At 53.3% G+C, this 18,536-nt stretch overlaps 1 protein-coding gene and 1 long non-coding RNA gene across 2 annotated transcripts in view; both read right to left on the bottom strand.

Moving 5' to 3' along the window:
- Positions 1-3,696: 3,696 nt before the first annotated feature.
- LOC123351533 lies at positions 3,697-5,154 on the bottom strand. The gene is made up of 3 exons (XR_006574034.1): positions 4,765-5,154; positions 4,529-4,628; positions 3,697-3,772 (listed from the first exon to the last, which is right to left on the bottom strand). It is a non-coding gene; the product is annotated as an uncharacterized LOC123351533 (long non-coding RNA).
- A 681-nt stretch (positions 5,155-5,835) lies between these two features.
- The window catches only part of LOC123351978 (sialic acid-binding Ig-like lectin 13), a 37,951-nt gene continuing 25,250 nt past the window's right edge, over positions 5,836-18,536 (bottom strand). The window contains exons 3-9 of the mRNA XM_044991662.1: positions 11,406-11,807; positions 10,104-10,424; positions 8,521-8,574; positions 7,598-7,861; positions 7,233-7,313; positions 7,032-7,085; positions 5,836-5,936 (exon numbers count right to left, since the gene is read on the bottom strand). Of these exons, the coding sequence (XP_044847597.1) occupies positions 5,836-5,936; positions 7,032-7,085; positions 7,233-7,313; positions 7,598-7,861; positions 8,521-8,574; positions 10,104-10,424; positions 11,406-11,807 (1,277 nt within the window). The remainder of the gene's footprint in view (positions 5,937-7,031; positions 7,086-7,232; positions 7,314-7,597; positions 7,862-8,520; positions 8,575-10,103; positions 10,425-11,405; positions 11,808-18,536) is intronic.

Genomic DNA, 18,536 nt, shown 5'->3' with positions numbered 1-18,536 from the left:
TGCTCTGTTCTCGCAGGGGGTCTAAAACTTCATCGCACCATAACCCCCTTCTGACAACAAACATTACTGCACGACCCCAGGAGGGGGGATTGAAGTCTGAGCCCACCAGATCCCAGGCAGTGAGTCTCGGGCTTTGGTCCCTGGGTACAGCAAGTCTAAGCCAACCTTGGCGACCCCATTAAAATGGGGTTGTGACCCACTTTGAAGTGCTGATCCACAGTTTGAGAGCCACCGCTCTAGAGGGTATCGTACTGCGCTCGTCACCGGGGTATCTGGACGCCTTGCAGTCATCACAGAAAAAACAAAAAGTAATCCAGGGCTGGCCTTAGCCATGGGCGAACGGGACTGTAACGGGTTCGGTCACAGAGTCCCCCTTGGGACTGTCACCTGATGTGCTCACACTACCTCAGAGTCCATTTTCCCTGCCAGCTTGGGACTGCAGAAACCTGCCTTGTTGAGCCAGACATGCCAGCCTGCTGCAACACAGACCCAGGTTCTGAACCATGGCCCCAAAGCCGCAGATTTAAATGAAAATGACTTAGCATGTGCTCCTGTCTCCAGCACCCAGAGACCCAGCTCCCAATGGGATCCAAACCCCAAATAAATCCGTTTTACTCTGTATAAAGCGTATCAAGGGGAAACTCATGAATTGTCCACCCTCTCTAACACTGATAGAGAGATATGCACAGCTGTGTGCTCCCCCAGGTATAAATCACTTACTCTGGGTTAATTAATAACAAAAGTGATTTTATTAAGTATAAAAAACTGGATTTAAGTTGTTTCAAGAAATAACAGACAGAACAAAGTAAGTTACCAAGCAAAATAAAACAAAACAGGCAAGTCTAAGTCTGATACATCAAGAAGCTGAATACAGGTAAATCTCACCCTCAGAGATGTTCCAATAAGCTTCTTTCACAGACTAGACTCCTTCCTAGTCTGGGCCCAATCCTTTCCCCTGGTTCAATTCTTGTTAGCTCCAGCTCAGGTGGTAAGTAGGGGATTTCTTTGTGACCGGCAGCCCCCTTTGTTCTGGTCCACCCCCTTTTATATCTTTGGCACGAGGAGGGAATCTTTTGTCTCTCTGTATCCCCATCCCTCCTTCTAATGGGAGAAGCACCAGGTTTAAGATGGATTCCAGTTCAGGTGACCTGATCACATGTCCCGTGAGCCCCCCTCCATTCCTCCGGGACTAGCCCCCACGTATGCAGTGGAGACTTGCAGGTAAACAGAGCCATCTACCGTCAATTGTCCTAGTCAATGGGAGCCATCAAGATTCCAAACCACCATTAATGGCCCACACTTTGCATAATTACAATAGGACCTCAGAGTTATGCTCCATATTCCTAGTTTCAGGTACAAGAATGATGCATTCATACAAATAGGAGGACCACACTTAGTAGATTATAAGCTTTGTAAAGATCCCTTAGAAGAGACCTTTTGCATAAAGCATATTCCAGTTACGTTATATGCACACTCATAGACATATTTTTATAAAGCATGGTGGAGTGCAACCTAACAGGGGCGCCTCCGCAGAAGGGGTGTCTCTCCCCCTGCCTTAGAGCCGCCCCTGGCCAGCTGCTCCTGGGAGCTCCCTGTCTGCTGTAAGGAGCAGGGGGAGGGGCTCTGATGTCAGCCTGTCCTTCCAATGTGCCCCATCTCCGCAGAGCAGGGGGCGTGGGGGACAGGGCTCACCCAGAGGGGGACGGTGCTGCTGTGTCTCAAGGAGCTTTCCTTCAGACTGCAAAGAGCTGCTCTCTCAAAGGGGTAGCATGCGGTCTCGCACTCACTCCCTCACCTCACACAGACCCAGCTCACACACACTGTCTCTTTCACACTCACCCCACCCATTGTTGTTACTTCCTACAATGCACATACATGCTCTGTAATTTTATTCTTTCAAAGTGTTGTTAGTTGAGGTTTTTGATGGGTCTCTGCATTTCATAATTTTATTTCTCTTTTACGCTTACATTGAATTCTTTGAGTAGTGAGTTCTAAACTGCCTAACCTGTCCTGGCTGGAGTAATTATCATTATTATTGTTGTTATCGTATTGTGCTTTATCATTCATTATGTAAAGTGGTACAATCAAATAATAGCATCCTCCTAGAATGGAACTTAAGCTTGAACTCACTTTAGTAATGTCAGTTTAAAAAACATTAGCTAAACACAGAACTTTAGACACTGTGCAGATGAAAGTCGCTTATTTTCAAATTGTATTTTTAGTTATATCTGTAAAGTAACTTAACATTTGCCTGAAAATAACTGCAGTTCCCACTGTGATACCAATAGCAATGATGGAGTCACATGTTAGTGAGTCACATACATGACTGTGGTCGGTAAATATAAAAGCCAAAAAAATTAGAAAAATTAATTTGCTTTCTTAATAAAAGAGAAAAAAAACCCTTAGTCACATATGTTAAAATTATGTTTTAATGACAAACAATTGACTAAAATAGAAGAGACAATGGCAGTAACACAGTGTGTCTGCGTAAGCAGATTTTATTTGTATTTATTTATCTCTACTAAAGATAGTGTGTGAAGTATTAAACGTGTGTTTCTGATGCAGGAGGAAAACGAGTCCTCACTCTGAGGTTGGTTGCTACATGTCAGAGGCAGTTTATTCTCAAGCAATATTGCAAGGGGGAGAAACCACAATGGCAGGTCTCCCAAAAGATAAACAATGAGGTCAAGCATTTATACCTTTCATTACATACAGTGATGATCAACAACTACATCTTGTTTATAGATATTCCTTCCTGAGACCTTACTTTCCTCAGCAACTTCTGCTACAGTCTGTGTTCCATTCTTATCTAACACACGGTCGAAACCAGCATCTCTTACAGTCCTTTTCCACTCGCCCAGGCCCTGCTTGGGAGTCTCGCGTTATTAGCTGTTAGAGTTAGCCTGACTCTTGCTCTTCCTGGCAGACTAAGATGTCTGCGCTTTTCCCAACTTCCACATTGATGTCTGCGTTAAAGCTCCAGAACTGATACCACAAGGTTTGGGATTGGGATTATTTTGCTGTATTAGCTCCTGATTTTTCTAAATTTACATACAAGCTTTAAACGTGGCTTTAACTGGCGTTTGTATATATATTTTCATTCTTTATATAACAGCTAGATACAGTGCTCCTGTCAGCTAATCCCTACGTTATTATCTGCAAAGCCCTGAGAGTTTTCAGGTGCCTAAGTAGTCCCTGGAATCATGGTTAAAGTTTCCTCCCCCCACCCCAAATCTGAACTGGTGCCCCCGCCGGGTGAGCCAGGAGTGGCGAGGGGCTGCAGGAGGCTGTGGGCTCTGGCGAGATGCAGCCCATGTGTGAGAGCGCGAAGCCTTGAGCCACGTGCCAAGCACCAGGCACCACAAGCCCCAGCATCAGCGCAGGAGGGTGGCAACACCCCATGTGCCAGGCCCCCCTGACTTCTGCGCTGCTGCTGGCGGTGGTGCTGCCTTCAGAGCTGGGTGCCCGGCCAGCCCCCGCCAGTATCAGGCCACCCTGCCGGGGCTTAATTTGAGCCACAGCTGAGCTCTGGCATCTCTTTCAATACAAATTAAACACCGGGGAGGCAACAGGGCCCATTGACCTCACCCGGGGTGTCTGTCCCCCAGCTGAGGTTTCATTCTCTGATTCCTCAGTCCCCTGAGTTTCTAATTCCCTGTCGGCTCTTCGGTGGCTGAGGAACGGCCTGATCTACACGCCAGACTCGGGCACCATGGATTCCCTGACCCCCGGGCTGTCCTTCCTTCTGCTTCCACGAGAGCAGCAGGGTGTCCTGGGAGAGAGAGATTATGGGGTATGTAAGTGGCTGGCAGTCGAGATGATAGATAGATAGATAGATAGATAGATAGATAGATAGATAGATAGATAGATAGATAGATAGATAGATAGATAGAGGGTGGGTGGATGGGTGGGTGGGATTGTAGGTGAGTAGGTAGATGGGTGGGTGAGTAGGTAGCTAGGCCCTGTGTTGGGTGGGTAGATGGGTACATAGGTGGCTGGGTAGGTAGGTAGTTGGGTAGGTAGGTAGATGGGAGGTATGTGGGTACCTAGGTTGGTAGATCAGTAGGTGGGTAGGTCAGTGGGTGGTTGGGTCAGTTGGTTGGTAGCTAGGCGGGGTAGTAGGTAGATGGCTGGGTCAATGGGTACATAGGTAGGTCAGTGAGTGAGTGGGTGAGTAGGATGGTAAGTTTGTAGGTAGGTAGCTAGAGGAGGGGTAGTTGGGTAGATCGGTGGGTAGGTCGGTGGGTGGGAAGGTCGGTAGGTGGGTCGGCCATCATGGATTCCTGGGCTCCCCACCTATCCTTCCTTCTGATTACATGACAGCAGCAGGGTCTCCTGGGAGAGAGAGATTCTGGGGTATTTATGTGGCTGGCAGTCTGGATAGATAGGTGGGTGGGTGGGTGGGGATGAATAGATGCATAGATGGGTGGATAGGTACAGACTTGGGTGGGTGTGTGGATAGATGGTAGGTAGGTGGGTAGGTATATGGGTGGGGGTAGGTCGGTAGGTGGGTCAGTAGCTGAGTTACCATCTGTAATAGAGCAGGGTGAGGTAATAGGCCAGGAAGAATCCAGTCGCTGAGAAGACGAGTTTGCAGCTGATTTCGATAAATGCCCGAGTGAGGCCACCTGTGGGAAATGGAACAAGCCAAGAGTCTGGGATAGATCCCTGCAACCCCTGCCCGAACTAGCCAGCCCCCACATCCCTACTCCTCTTCCAGCTCAGGGTGCTGATGGCCTCATACCCCTTGGCCCACGAGCTGACCTGCAGGGCCCCCTGTGAGCCCTTCACAGCCAGGGACTCCCCGTCCACTTGCCACTGGAGCCAGGGTGGGCGGTGGGAGTGCAGGGAGCCGCTGCAGCTGATGCTGAGCCCCTGGCGCTGGCAGGATGAGTTCAGCCCAGTCCCCGAACAGGGACTGTCTGGGGAGAGCAGGCGACAGAGCAACAAATTAATAGTCAGAGAGAGAAACCCTGGAGCAGGGAGCTTCCCGGCTCAACCTCACTCAAATGCAGTGGTAGGGAGTCCTGCTAATTAAACCCACTCACACCCGTGGCAGGGAGTCCCACGGGTTAACCTCACTCACACTCGATGAGCAGCTGGAACGTCCCATGGGCAGAGCTCTCCTCTCTCTGGGCCCAGCACCCGTACAGCCCCCCATCCTCGGGCGTCACGTTGGGAAGCTCCAGTCACAGCTGGCTCGCCCCCCAGCCCGGCGCGTGGGGGGCTGCTCATGGCGGAGCAGATGAACTGCAGGGAGTCGCCCTCCCGGGCTGTGAGCTGTGAGCCTCTCCCCTCTCCCCCCAGCACAGTGCCCCCCACTGACTCTCCACCCCACTCCCAGCAGCACAGCCCACCCCACTGATGCCCTGCCCTGCTCCGTTTGGCACAGCACCCCCTTGCGCCTTACGCTACACGTGCACACGCAGGGCCCGGATGGCTGACCCAAAGGGATTCTTTGCCCAGCACCGATTCTCCCCAGTGTCCCCTCTGCTGAGACTCGGAAGCTCCAGGTGCCCGGCCCCTCCCTAGCCCTCGCTCAGTGTGGAGACGTAGCAGCTCTGGGGTCGGAGCACAATCTCGGTGACTTTCCATGGCAGCAGGTCTCTGTCACAGAGATCGGTCCCTGACCCATCTCATCCCCACTGCCCAGCGCCCCCTTAATGCCACCATTGGTCTGGGCACAGAGGGAATCGGGCCCGCTTCCCCCACCCTCCCATGGGCAGAGCTCTCCTCTCTACAGTCCTGTGGCTGCCTCAGGCTCCCCTCTCTGGTCATGGGTCAGCCTGGCCCGGCTGAGCATGGGGACGGGCCCTGAGCGTGGGCAGAGCGTGACTAGGAGGCGCTCGCTGATTCCCGGGGCTCGCAGCGCAGCCTCTCACTGGAGTGTCCGATGCTGGTCTGGTTCCCAGTGGTGTTGGGGGGCCCGGGCGGGTCTGTAACACAAACCAGACAGGGGGGATCAGGGAGGCTGGACAGCACCGGTGGCTATACAGGCCCCCCTCACCCAGCGTGGGGACGTAGCCAGCTCGGGGGGTGCACAATCTCGGTGCCTTTCCATGGCAGCAGGGCCGGTGCAACCATTTAGGCAGCCTAGGCAGTTGCCTAGGGTGATAGGATTTTGGGGGGCGGCATTTTCTTTGGCAGCGACCATGGTGGCCGGATCTTCAGCCGCCCCGGTCGCCGCCGGCATTTAGGTGGAGGGAGCTGGGGCAGGGGAGCACAGGGAGGGCCGCCTGCAGCAAGTAAGCGGGGGGGCAGCACACAGGGGAATCCCTGCCCCAGCTCACCCCTGCCCTGCTTCCTTCCTGAGCACGCCGTGGCTGCTTCACTTCTCCCGCCTCCCAGGCTTGCGGCGCCTAAGCTGATTGGCCCTGCAAGCCTGGGAGGCAGGAGAACTGAAGTAGCGACGGCATGCTCGGCAGGAGGCAGGGCAGGGGTGCCTCAGGATAGAGGGTGGGGGGGTGGGGAGCTGCTGCGGGGGGGCGCCTCAGGACCGAGGAGGGGAGCTGCCGCAAGGGGGGCACCTCAGGGCGGGGGCTCAGGGATGGGGGAGGGCGCAAGGTGGAAGTTTCGCCTTGGATGCAAAACATCCTTGCACCGGCATGGCATGCACCTGCAAAACATCCATGCACCTGCATGGCAGCAGGTCTCCATCACACAGATCAGTTCCTAACCCATCTCCTCCCTGCCGCCCAGCACCCCCTAGTGCTGCCCCGTGGGCTGGAGACAGAGGGAACTGGGCTCTAGCCTCCTGGAGTCTCGGGCCGCAGGCCGGCCCCCTGTATCCCTAGCCCTGGTCCCAGCGCTGCCCTGGGGGAACAGCGCGGGCAGTGAGCAGGAGAGGGCCTGGGGGCAGAGGATGGGCGGGGCCACGTAGGGCTGTTTGGGGCAGCTCAGCCTCCCCTGGTCTGAGACACCCCCCACCCATGAGCCTGGCCCGGCTGAGCCTGGGGCCAGGCCCTGAGCGTGGGCAGAGCATGACTAGGAGGCGCTCGCTCATTCCCAGGGCTCACAGCGCGGCCTCTCACCGGGGCGTCCGTTCCTGGTCAGGGTCCCAGTGATGTTGGGGGGCCCGGGCAGGTCTGTAACAGAAACCAGACAGAGGGGATCAAGGGGTCTGGTTCATCCCAGTCCCTGGCCAGGGGCTGTCTGGGGAGAGCAGGAGAACCAGCGACAATAGTCAGAGAGAAATCCAGTGGCAGGGAGTCCCGTGGGTTAACCCCACTCACACTTGACGAGCAGCTGGAACCGCAGGGAGTCGCCCTCCCAGGCTGTGAGCTGTGAGCCGTTGGCCACCAGGGTGCCGGGATCTGGGAACAGGAATAACAAGAAGCCGCCCGCACACTGAGCCAGCCAGTTCCTGCCCGGGGGCTGGATCGGGGCCAGCGTCCCCTAGAGGCGAAAGGCCCCGTACCCCACTCCCCTCCCCCTAGCGATACTTTGGAATAGCTGGGGGTCGCTCCTGTTAGCTCTGGAGATGGGGATTTGCAGTGTCCTCACTGGAGCTGAAATACCCACGGCAACGTATTAGATTGGAGAGAGCCCCCCACTGACCCCCTGCCACACTGCAGCACGGCGCCCCCTAGCACCTTACTCTGCACGTGCACACGCAGGGCCCGGCTGGCCGACTTGTAGGAATTCTTGGCCCAGCATCGATACTCCCCTGCATCCCCTCTGCTGAGATTCGGCAGCTCCAGGCACCCGGCCCCTCCCTGGCCGGGGCTCAGGGACTCCTTCCCCTTGGCCCAGATCAGGGTGCCCTCGGCTCTGCTCCCAGGCTCACAGCTCAGACTCAGGGAGTCGCCCTCCTGGGTCTCCAGAGACACGACCTCGCCCTCAGCTCCCCACGCATCTGGCACTGGAGGAGAGGAACAGGCAGGTTAGGCCCCCCAGAGATCCTCCGCTAAGGAACCGAGATTCAGCCACCTCTGGGCAGGGCTGGTTCCAGGGTTTTTCCACCCCAAGTGCTGGGAAAAAAAAAAGCCGCAATCGCGATCGGCAGTAGGTCTACTGTGCCGCTTTCATCTTTGGCAGCACGTCCTTCCCTCCGAGAGGGACCAAGGGACCCTCAACCAAATTACTGCCGAAGAGCCCGATGTGTCACCCCGAGCACTTGCTTGCTGAGCTGATGCCTGGAGCCAGCCCTGCCTCTGGGGTGGGAAACGGGGGCTGTTTACATGAGGAGCCCTCACCCAGTGTGGAGACGTAGCAGCTCTGGGGAAGGAACACAATCTTGGTGACTTTCCATGGCAGCAGGTCTCTGTCGCAGAGATCGATCCCTGACCCATCGCATCCCCACTGCCCAGCTCCCCCTAGTGCTGCCTCTGGGTCTGGAGAAAGAGAGAACTGGGCCCGCTTCCCCCACCACCCTCCCTACAGTCCTGTGGCTTCCTCAGGCTCTCCCCTCTGAACATAGAGCAGCCTGGCCCAGCTGAGCCTGGCCCCTGTCCTGAGCGCGGGCAGAGCGTGACTAGGAGGCGCTCGCTGATTCCCGGGGCTCACAGCGTGGCCTCTCACCGGGGCGTCCGTTCCTGGTCAGGGTCCAGGTGATGTTGGGGGGCCTGGGCGGGTCTGTAACACAAACCAGACAGTGGGGATCAGGGGGGCTGCACAGCACCGGGGAGGGGGGTTGTCACTAGTGATCCCTGAGCCTAGACATGGCCCCTCGCTGTGAGCTCAGCTGGGGGACGGGAAAGTCCCTGAGGTGACACAAGACCCGTGGGCGGGGAAGGGAAGCGACAGACCCGACTGAGCCCCACCCAAGAGGCGCCCGACGGAACCCAGGGGCCGGGTTAGGGCCGCGCCGGGGAACCAGAACTGTGGGAAATGGAAACCCAAGGGACCAAAACCAGGGGGGTCAAAACTCAGCCTAATTGGCAGAGTCACTAACGAGGGGCCGGGCTGCTCAGGCCTGGGTACTTGAGCGAGTGTCACCAGCGCTGCCGTACGCCGGGCACCTGGGTATTTAGCGTCCTGCTCCCCAAACGTGTCCTCCCCAGGGCGGGACAGAGCCAGGGGTCTAAATAACCCCACTTCCACTCCCACTCCAGACCCAGCCACCACCAGGGACATCAGACACCCCCGTCATGGGTCCTTTGCCTTCCCCCCTGAGTTCGTCTCTCCCCAGCCCTCTCCTTTTGTTAGCTGGCCATGGCCTGGGTATTTTGCAGCCCACCTGCACCCAGAGGAGTGGCTAAAAGTAACACCCGGAACAGACGGACACTAGCCTGGAAGGGTCCGTCCACGCTACCCTCAAAGCCCCACGGCGCCGAGACTCAGAGCCTGGGTCCGTTGGATCGGGCTCGCGGGGCTCGGGCTGAGGGTCTCTGATTGCAGCGCGGAAGTTTCCTCCGAGGTCTGTGTAGACGTTCGGGGTCTGGCTGGGGCCTGGGCTCAGACACGGGGGCAGGGCACGGGGGGGCAGGTTCCTTCTAAATCTCCCTCCGGCTGAAGGGAACAAGGGCCGTCCTTACAGTGAGGCCTGATTTGATCCTTCACCTCGCAAAGGTGGCGGCTGATTTTCCCTCTGACCTGGATCGGCAGCGCGAGGGTCACAGGCCATTTAACGGGGGTTTGCCCTGGGGCAGGGTGGGCCGAGATCTCTGGGCACCGATCCTGCAGCGTGTTTAGTGCCGGACAGTGACTGGGTCCCGTTAACACTCTGCCCCATATAGAGCATCCACCGATCCTGGCAGAAAGGGGAGGGGGGAGTAGACGCGGTGGGACAGCCTGGGGGGATCTCAGGGGGAACTGGGGTGGCTAGGATGAGGGAGGGAATTCCGGAACAGGGGCATTGGAATGAGGGGTGTGGATCGCAGCACAAGAAAATTATGGGGGCAGGGCAGGTCGAGGGTAGAGAGGGGAGCCATAGCCGGGGGGGGGCAGGAAGGGGTGAAGATCCCAAGGGAGAAGGGGCTGCACGGTGTGGGGTGAAGGGGCCTGGAGTAGAATTGGCTGAGGGTGCATGGTGGGGAGTGGGGATCCCAGCACAGGGCTGAGTTGGGGGAGGGGATGGAGGGCAGGGCTGAGGAGCCCAGGGGGTGGGGATCCCAGCAGAGGGGGCTGGGGGCTGGCGTGGAGGGGATGGGTGGGTCACTCACAGCCGACGTGGAGCCGGACGGTTCTGCGGGTGGAAGGTCCCCGTGGTGGCCTGTAGGTGACACTGCAGACGAGCTCTTTGCCGTGGTCCCCCAGGCCAGGCGTGAAGCTGAGCGCGGAACTGTGGGCCCAGGTGCCGTTCGCCAGCTGGACTGAGATGTCCCGGGCTGTGTCGCTGAACGGCCCCATCCAGGTGACTCGGGAAGGGGGCCCGGAGCAGCGCCCAGGGGCCGTGCAGGTCACAGTCACCGGCTGCCCGGCCAGCAGCGTCCCTGGCAGCCCCCGCGCCGGCGAGATCTGGATCTCTGGCTCCTCCGTCAGCCCTGAGACACGGGGAGAGGGGAGAGAATCACTCAGGGAGATGAGACGTTTGCCCGTTAGCAGTGCGACCCCGATCCGGCCCCAGGGCGGGACTGGCTCGCTCAGGGGGGCTGATGAGCGGTGTAATAAATATAGAGGGACAAGTAACAACTCTCTGTGTGCAGTAGCATCGAATCCCTCTTTGGCAGCTGTACTAAATCGCCTTCCCTGTAAGAGGTTCATCAGCTCAAATAACCTAGTTGGCACCTTACCAGAGGCCCAATGAGGAAAGAAGAAACTTTCAAATCTGTGGGGGTGGGGGGAGGATTTGTTTGTTGCTCTCTTTGTTGTTCCCTCTCTGGACGGAGGGAGAGACCAAGCAGGTACAACAGCTCCTGCAAATATACCTGGAAGAATAGATCTAAAAACCCAGACATTGTAAGTAGGCAAGGAAAGGCACTAGGTTATCTTGTGTTTTAGCTTTGCTACAGATGTAGTTTGATTCCTGTTTTTGTAACTGTGAAGCTGAGCCAGAGGGGAATCCTCTGTGTTTTAAATCTTTTGTTTACCCTGTGAAGTTACCTTCCAAACTCATTTTGCAGTTGTGATTCTTTTTTTATATATGTAAATAAAGTTCTTCTTTTAAGAACCTGATTGATTGTCAGTGTCCTGAAGACAAAGCGTCTGGTCTGTGCACACATTGCTAACCAATTGGTTGGTACATTATTCTCCAGCCTCCACAGGAAAGGGGGTGAAGGCGCTTAGGGGGATATTTTGGGGGGACAGGGATTCCAAGTTACTCTTCCCTGGATTTTTCTATAAATCACATGGTGGTGGCAGCAATACTGTCCAAGGACAAAGAAAGGAACTTGTACCTTGGAGAAGGTTTAACCAAAGCTGGTAGAATATAATCTTAAGGGGTCTCTCATGCGGGTGCCCACATCTGTACCACAGAGTTCAGAGTGCGGGGAACCCTCACAAGCGGTGACTGCGGCTGCTCTTACCTGTCACGGAGATCGTGAGCGGAGGGTCAGAGCCATCGGAATTGGAGCGGTAAGTGTGTTCAAACGCGCCTTTCTCAAAGCTAAAGGAATATCTCCCCGCATCCATCCGTTGGGCATCACTGATTTGCAGGGAGCAGTCACCGTGCGCCGGATCCTCTGTCAGCCGGAACCGGCCCTTGGTCTCCTGCGACACCCTCAGGCTGGAGATACTGCTGGCCACGGGAAGATCCTGGCCAGTAGCAGGCTCCTTGTACCAGTGTCCGTAGAGCTGGGCCAAGGGATTGTCGGTGTCGAAGGAGGCTGGGTACGTGAAGGTGCAGGGAACGAGAACGCAGAGACCCTCCTGCACCGACACCGACTGCGGCACCGTCAGGGTAAATCCAGGCAGCTGGGACAGGGACCCTGCAGGGGATAGGGAGGGAACGAAGTGAGAGCAGAGCCCCCCCCCAAACTCCCCCCACAGCTCTGCCAGTTCCCCTCACTCCTGACCAACAGCCCCATGCGAGCCCAGCCCTGGGTCCTCAACCAATTCTGACTCCATTTACTTTCCATCCCTCCCTACAACGAATCCCCTGCCCCCACTCTCTGTCACTCAGCGCCCCCTAGCACTGCACTGGGGCATTGGCCTCCCCTCCCCCTCTGGCCAGTCTCCCTTCCAAGTCCTGGGACAGACCTGGCCCCGCTTAGCGCAGGTTCTGCCCTTCCCCCTGCCCTGGGGCTGCAGGTGCTGCTTACTTACCACTCCAGAGCAGGGCGAGGATCAGGACCCTCAGCGTGGCAGGACCCCCTGCTCTCCAGGAGGGGCCCTGAGGCGGGAGCTCCCTTTCCCCGGCGTCATGCTGTGGCAGCAGGGCTCTGCCCATGTCTGGGGCATCCAACTGGGACAGACCTATAGACATAGAGCGGGTGAGTAGTGTGAGAGCAGAGGCAGTTCTAGGAGGGCGCAGCTCTGCCTGGGGGACCATCAGTGCTGCTGGGCCCTGCAGGGGGCTGATCTGGGGCTGCTGGCAGCGCAGTGACTTCCCCCTCCTCAGAAAATCCCAAATCACCAGATGATCCTGAGAGATCGTGGGCTAAAAAATCTTTAAATTGGCAAAAAAAATCCTGAGATTTTCCTCTAAGAATCATGAGAGCGGCCAGAAAATCCTGATCTGGTGACAGAAGATGGTCAGAAGACAGTACTGCTCAGTGCCTGCTTTGCTTTAATGTAAAATAACATGTGAGCAGGCAACCAATGAAGTTACCACAGACAACAAAGGGGAAGGGCGGCAGATCGGGATCCGTGAAGAACACGTCAGAGATGTTCCGGCCAATTTGAATGAATTCTGATCAGTGGGGCAGGAAGCTGTTCAACCCAGGGGGCTGAAGGAATTAGTCGAAGAAAACTTGGAGCCACTGGCAATAATATTTGCAAACTCATGGATGATAGGAGAGGTCCCATAAGACAGGGGAAGGGCTAACAGAGTGGCCATCTTTAAAAGGGGGAAAAGGGAGGAGCCGGGGAACTATAGACCTGTCAGCCTGACCTCAACACCTGGAAAGCCACTAGAACAATGTATAAAACCTTCAATTTGTGAGGACGAAAGTGTGATCACCAGCATGGATTTACCAAGAACAAATCCTGCCAAACCAGCTTGGTTTCCTTCTTTGACGAGGTAACTGGTTGGGAGCTGGGGGAAAGCGGTGGACATAACATACCTGGACTTCAGCAAGGCTTTTGACACAGTCCCACATGACATTCTCATAAGGAAGCTGGAGAAGACGTCTGACGGAACTCAAATGTGAAATTGCAGAACTACTAACTCTCATTTAAATCAGCTTCTGTACCAGATGACTGGAGGAGAGCTAATGTGACACCAATTTTTAAAAAAGGCTCCAGGGGTGATCCCAGCAGTTGAAGGCCAATAAGCCTAACTTCAGTGATGGGCAAACTGGTTGAAATTATAGTAAAGTGAAAGTATAGCAAAGAGCAGAATGACCAGATGCATAGATTTGTTGGGGAAGACTCAATATGGTTTTTGTAAAGGGTAATCATGGGTCGCCAAACTACTAGAATTTTTGGAGGGAGTCAACAGCATGTGGACAAGGGTGACCCAGTCCATGTATTTAGATTTTCAGAAAGTCTTCGACAAGGTTCCTCCCCAAAATACTCTTAAGCAGAGTGAGCTGTCATGGGATAAGTGGGAAGGGCCTCTCCAGGATCAGTGACTGGTTAAAAGATAGCAAACAAAGGACAGGAATAAATGGCTAATTTTCACAGTGGAGAGAGGTTAATAGTGGTGTCCCCAGGGGTCTGTACTGGGAGCAGTGCTGTTCAATATGTTCATAACTGATCTGGAAAAAGGGGTAACCAGTGAGGTGGAACAATTTGCAGATGATACAAAACTTCTCAAGATAGTTAAGTTCAAAGCTGACCGCAAAGAGCTACAAAGGGATCTCACCAAACTGGGTGACTGGGTAAGAAAATGGCAGATGAAATTCAATGTTAATAAATGAAAAGTTATGCCCATTGTAAACATAATCCCAACTATACATATAAAGTGATGGGGTATAAATTAGCTGTTAGCACTCAAGGAAGAGATCTGGGAGTCACTATAGATAGTTCTCTGAAAACACCCACTCAATGTGCAGCGGCCATCAAAAGAATTTGTTGGGCATCATTAAGAAAGGGATAGATAATAAGACAGAAAATATCATATTGCCCCTATATAAATCCATGGTAACACTCAAATCTTGAATACTGCATGCAGTTCTGGAGGCCCCATCTCAAATTGGAATTAGAAAAGATTCAGAAAAGGGCAACAAAAATGATGATGGGTGTGGGAGAGATTAAGAAAACTGGGACTGTTCAGCTTGGAAAAGAGACGACTAAGGGGGGATATCATAGATGTCTGTAAAATCCTGACTAGTGTGGAGACAGTAAATACGGTGGTATGATTTACTTCTTCCCATAACACAAGAACTAGAAGTCCCCAAATGTCATGAATAGGCGGCATGTTTAAAAGAAATGTAAGGACGTATTTCTTCACACAACGCACAGTGAACTCTGCAGACAGGATAGGGCGCTAATTGTTATACCCTTGGGGCAGCCGGTGTAGGAAGCAATCACTTGAGGCCAGAGAGCAGACAGCTAACAAACCACCATTTTATTTACAGAACAGAGAGCTCACTCGTTGAAACTGGCTGAGCTAACCCATAATAATCTAACTCAGTTGCCATAGCAACAAAAACCATGACAACCAAATACACAACATATTCCTCCCCCCCCTAATAAGAACATCCCCTAAATAAAACACACACTAGACTAGAGAAGGAGGGTAGACTGCCTCCATTCCCGGCTAAACCCTGGGGATTATTTTGCCCCATACCCGTGGGTTCGCCCTAGCTAAAGATCCAGCCGATGAGGAGGCCTTCTGTCTCTAGGTGGATTACGGCGAACTTCTGGTGTTATTGCACCCGAAAGCACTAGGGGCTCACGGTCCTCAGCACGAACAGGTGAGGAGGTGGTATCAGCTTGTGCTGGGCAAAGGGGTATCTCAGCCGCCGGCAGTAATGGAGGAGAACAGTCAGAAACAGGGGACTCGTGATTCGGTCCCTCACCAGAAGAGTTGAAATCAGACCCCTCAACTGCAGATGGGTCCTGAGGACTGGCATGACCTGGCAACAGCTGATCTACATGTCGCCGCCAGGTAAGATTCTCTGCAGTCCGGACTGTGTAGGAAACAGGTCCTGTTTGAGTGATGACTGTGGCCGGAACCCATTTAGCTCTGGAAGTATAATTCCGAGCCAAAACTGGCTGTCCCGGGCTAAAGGTTCGGTCTTTTGCTCTGGGTGCCCATCTGATGACTTGATATTGCTGCTGATGTTGCACAATTTGTCGGGGTTCAGAAGGTTTCAGCAGATCAAAGCAAGTGCGCAGCTGTCGTCCCATCATTAGAAAGGCCGGAGATGCGTGGGTCGTAGCATGAGGTGTGTTTCTGTAGGAAAGTAAAAAGATATCTAGACGCTTTTGAATGGAGTGTTGTCCCCTTGCTGATTTCAAAGCGTTTTTCATTGTCTGCACAAATCTTTCAGCTAATCCGTTGGTGGACGGATGATATGGTGCTGACGTGATGTGGTGTATCCCATTTGCCTTCATAAAATTTTGAAACTCCTGAGAAACGAAGTGTGGTCCGTTGTCGCTCACAAGTTGTTCTGGCAGACCAAAACGACTAAAGAGTCCTAGTAGTTTTTGGATAGTACTCTCTGCAGAAGTGGACTACATTATAGAGACTTCTGGCCATTTAGAATGGGCATCTATTGCCACCAAGAACATGCTTCCTTCAAGGGGGCCATCAAAGTCAACGTGAATACGTTGCCACGGGTTTTCAGGCCAGTCCCATGGGTGTAGGGGTGCCCACTGGGGTGCATTCCTCACACCCTGACATGACATACAAGCTTTTGCCTTCTCTTCAATAGCGCTGTCCAGTCCAGGCCACCAAAAATAGCTTTGTGCAATTTCCTTCATGCGCACTATTCCACAGTGACCGGAATGTAGCTGTTCTAACATCTGTGATCTCAGGGGTGTTGGAATAATGACACGTCTCCCCCACAACAAACAACCAGATTGGACCGATAACTCCGTCCGCTTGGACATGTAGGGAACAAGGTCGGATGAGACCGGAGAGGTTTGTTGAGATTTTCCATGCATCACCAGGTCCATAACTTGGGACAATACTGGGTCAACGCGAGTTGCCTTCTTTATCTGAGTAGCAGTGATGGGTGTATTCTCTACCTGTTCAAAGTAGAAGATTTCCTTTTGGGCACTATCTTGGTGTTTGACCGGCAAAGGCAACCTTGAGAGGCCATCTGCATTGCCGTGTAGAGTGGATTTCCGATATTTGATTTCATATTTGTGTGCTGAAAGTAACAATGCCCAACGTTGCATACGACTAGCAGCTAATGGGGGAATGCCTGTGTAGGGTCCAAAAATTGATGTCAGAGGTCGATGGTCTGTGAGAAGAGTAAATTTTCGCCCAAACAGGTACTGATGAAACTTCCGAATTCCAAAAACAATTCCTAATGCCTCACGTTCGATTTGGGCGTAGTTAGTTTCTGCTTTGCTTAGAGTGCGTGAAGCAAAAGCAATAGGTCTCTCTTCTCCTGAAGGCATAATATGTGACACGACTGCTCCCACTCCATAAGGGGAGGCATCGCAGGCCAATTGCAGTGGTAAGGATGGATCAAAGTGCGTTAGAACTTCAGAATTTAGCAATGCATCCTTAGCTTTGTTAAACGCAACATCACAGGCTTCAGTCCACTTCCAGGCCTTGTTCTGCCCAAGGAGCTCATGAAGTGGTTTTAGCAGTGTGGCTAACTGTGAGATGAACTTTCCATAATAGTTCAGGAGTCCTAGAAACGAGCGCAGCTGGCTTACATTTCGAGGTGGGGGAGCCTCCACAATAGCTTTAACTTTTGCAGGGGCCTTATGAAGACCTGCAGAATCAATGATGTGTCCCAAATATTCAACAGAGGGCTTGAAGAATTCACACTTGTCTTTGCAAACTCGTAGGCCATACTCTTCCAGTCTTTGTAGGGTAGCCTCTAAATTCTTTAAGTGATCCTCTTCATTTCTTCCAGTGACCAGGATATCATCCAGATAGCACTTAACTCCTGACAAGCCACACAGATCTGGTCCATAGCCCTCTGGAACAGGGCGGGAGCAGATGTTATTCCGAAGGGTAGGCGACAGTATCGATAAAGCCCCTTATGAGTCACAATAGTCAACAGCTCTTGGGACTTTTCATCGACGTGCATCTGTAAATATGCTTGACTCAGATCAATCTTACTGAACTTTTGTCCCCCAGCCAGGCCTGCGAAGAGGTCATCGATGCGGGGAAGCGGGTATTGCTCTGCACACAACACTGGGTTGACAGTGACTTTAAAATCACCGCAAATCCGGAGAGAGCCATCTTTCTTCACGATTGGAATGATAGGAGTGGCCCATGAGCTATGGGTAACTGGTATTAGGACTCCATTGGTGACCAGGCGCTCCAGGTCTGCTTCAACTTTTGGCCTGATGGCATATGGCACAGTTCGGGCTTTCAGATATTTTGGTGGACTGTCAGGTTTAATGTTCAATGTCACAGTGTCGACACACCAAGTCCTTACACCAGCATGCTGATGCCTGGTGACCCGGCTTACCACAGCGGTAACATTCTTGACTCTGCACAGTTTTGTGGGTCGGTTCTTGTGACACTTTTTGCACCCTAGGGGGTGCACCGATGTATTGTGCCTCCCTTGTAGCCAGTTCCATGGAGACAGCAATATCAACAGCCTTCTGTAAGGTAAGCTGAGCCTCTGTCAGTAGGCGCTTCCGTATAGCTTCACTGTACAGGCCACACACTAACCTGTCACGCAGGGCATCATTTAACATTTCTTTAAATTCACAGTGTTCTGCTTGCTTTTTTAGAATGGCTACAAATTGTACAACTGTTTCATCTTCCTTTTGGTCTCTTTTGTGGAACCTATATCTTTCAGCAATTACCAGTGGTTTTGGGGAAAAATGGGACCCCAGGATTTCCACAATGTCACTGTAAGATTTAGTTGCTTGCTTAACAGGGTGTAGTAAGCTGTGTAGCAGGGAGTAGGTTTTAGCCCCTACAACACTTAAGAATATTGGCACCTTCTTCGCTTCTGTAATGTCATTTGCAATAAAAAAAAGCTCAAAACGCTCAGTATACACATGCCACTGCTCTATATTCTCATCAAAAGGTTCCAGAGGCCTGGTCATGGGATCTCACCCCCACTTTGAGCTTGTGGGTTCAAAGATGGGGACCCGCATGTATTCTGCCACTACCCTAACCCTTATGGTGGGGTTCCTTCTCGCTGCCACCACTCGATTATTTCGGTGAATCGAGACACCCCTCTGTCCCCCCCGTCTCCCTTCAAAGACACTCCCTGGGAACACAGATCCACTCACAGAGGAGGAACCTTCCCCCTCCCTTCTCTTCCCTCTCTCCAGCCTGCTCCGGAGAGAGAGATACCTTGATTCAAACTCCTTGAATCTCTACACACCGGGAAGCAGCCCACTTCCCCCCTCCCTCTCCTCCTTCCAGAGACTTTCCCTGCTTTCTCTGCTTGGAGACACCC

This window comes from Mauremys mutica, chromosome 17 (genome assembly GCF_020497125.1).
Source record: "Mauremys mutica isolate MM-2020 ecotype Southern chromosome 17, ASM2049712v1, whole genome shotgun sequence".
NCBI classification, from domain to species: Eukaryota; Metazoa; Chordata; order Testudines; family Geoemydidae; genus Mauremys; species Mauremys mutica.
Note: the sequence above shows the minus strand (reverse complement) of the source record. Positions and strands in the feature narration are given on the sequence as shown.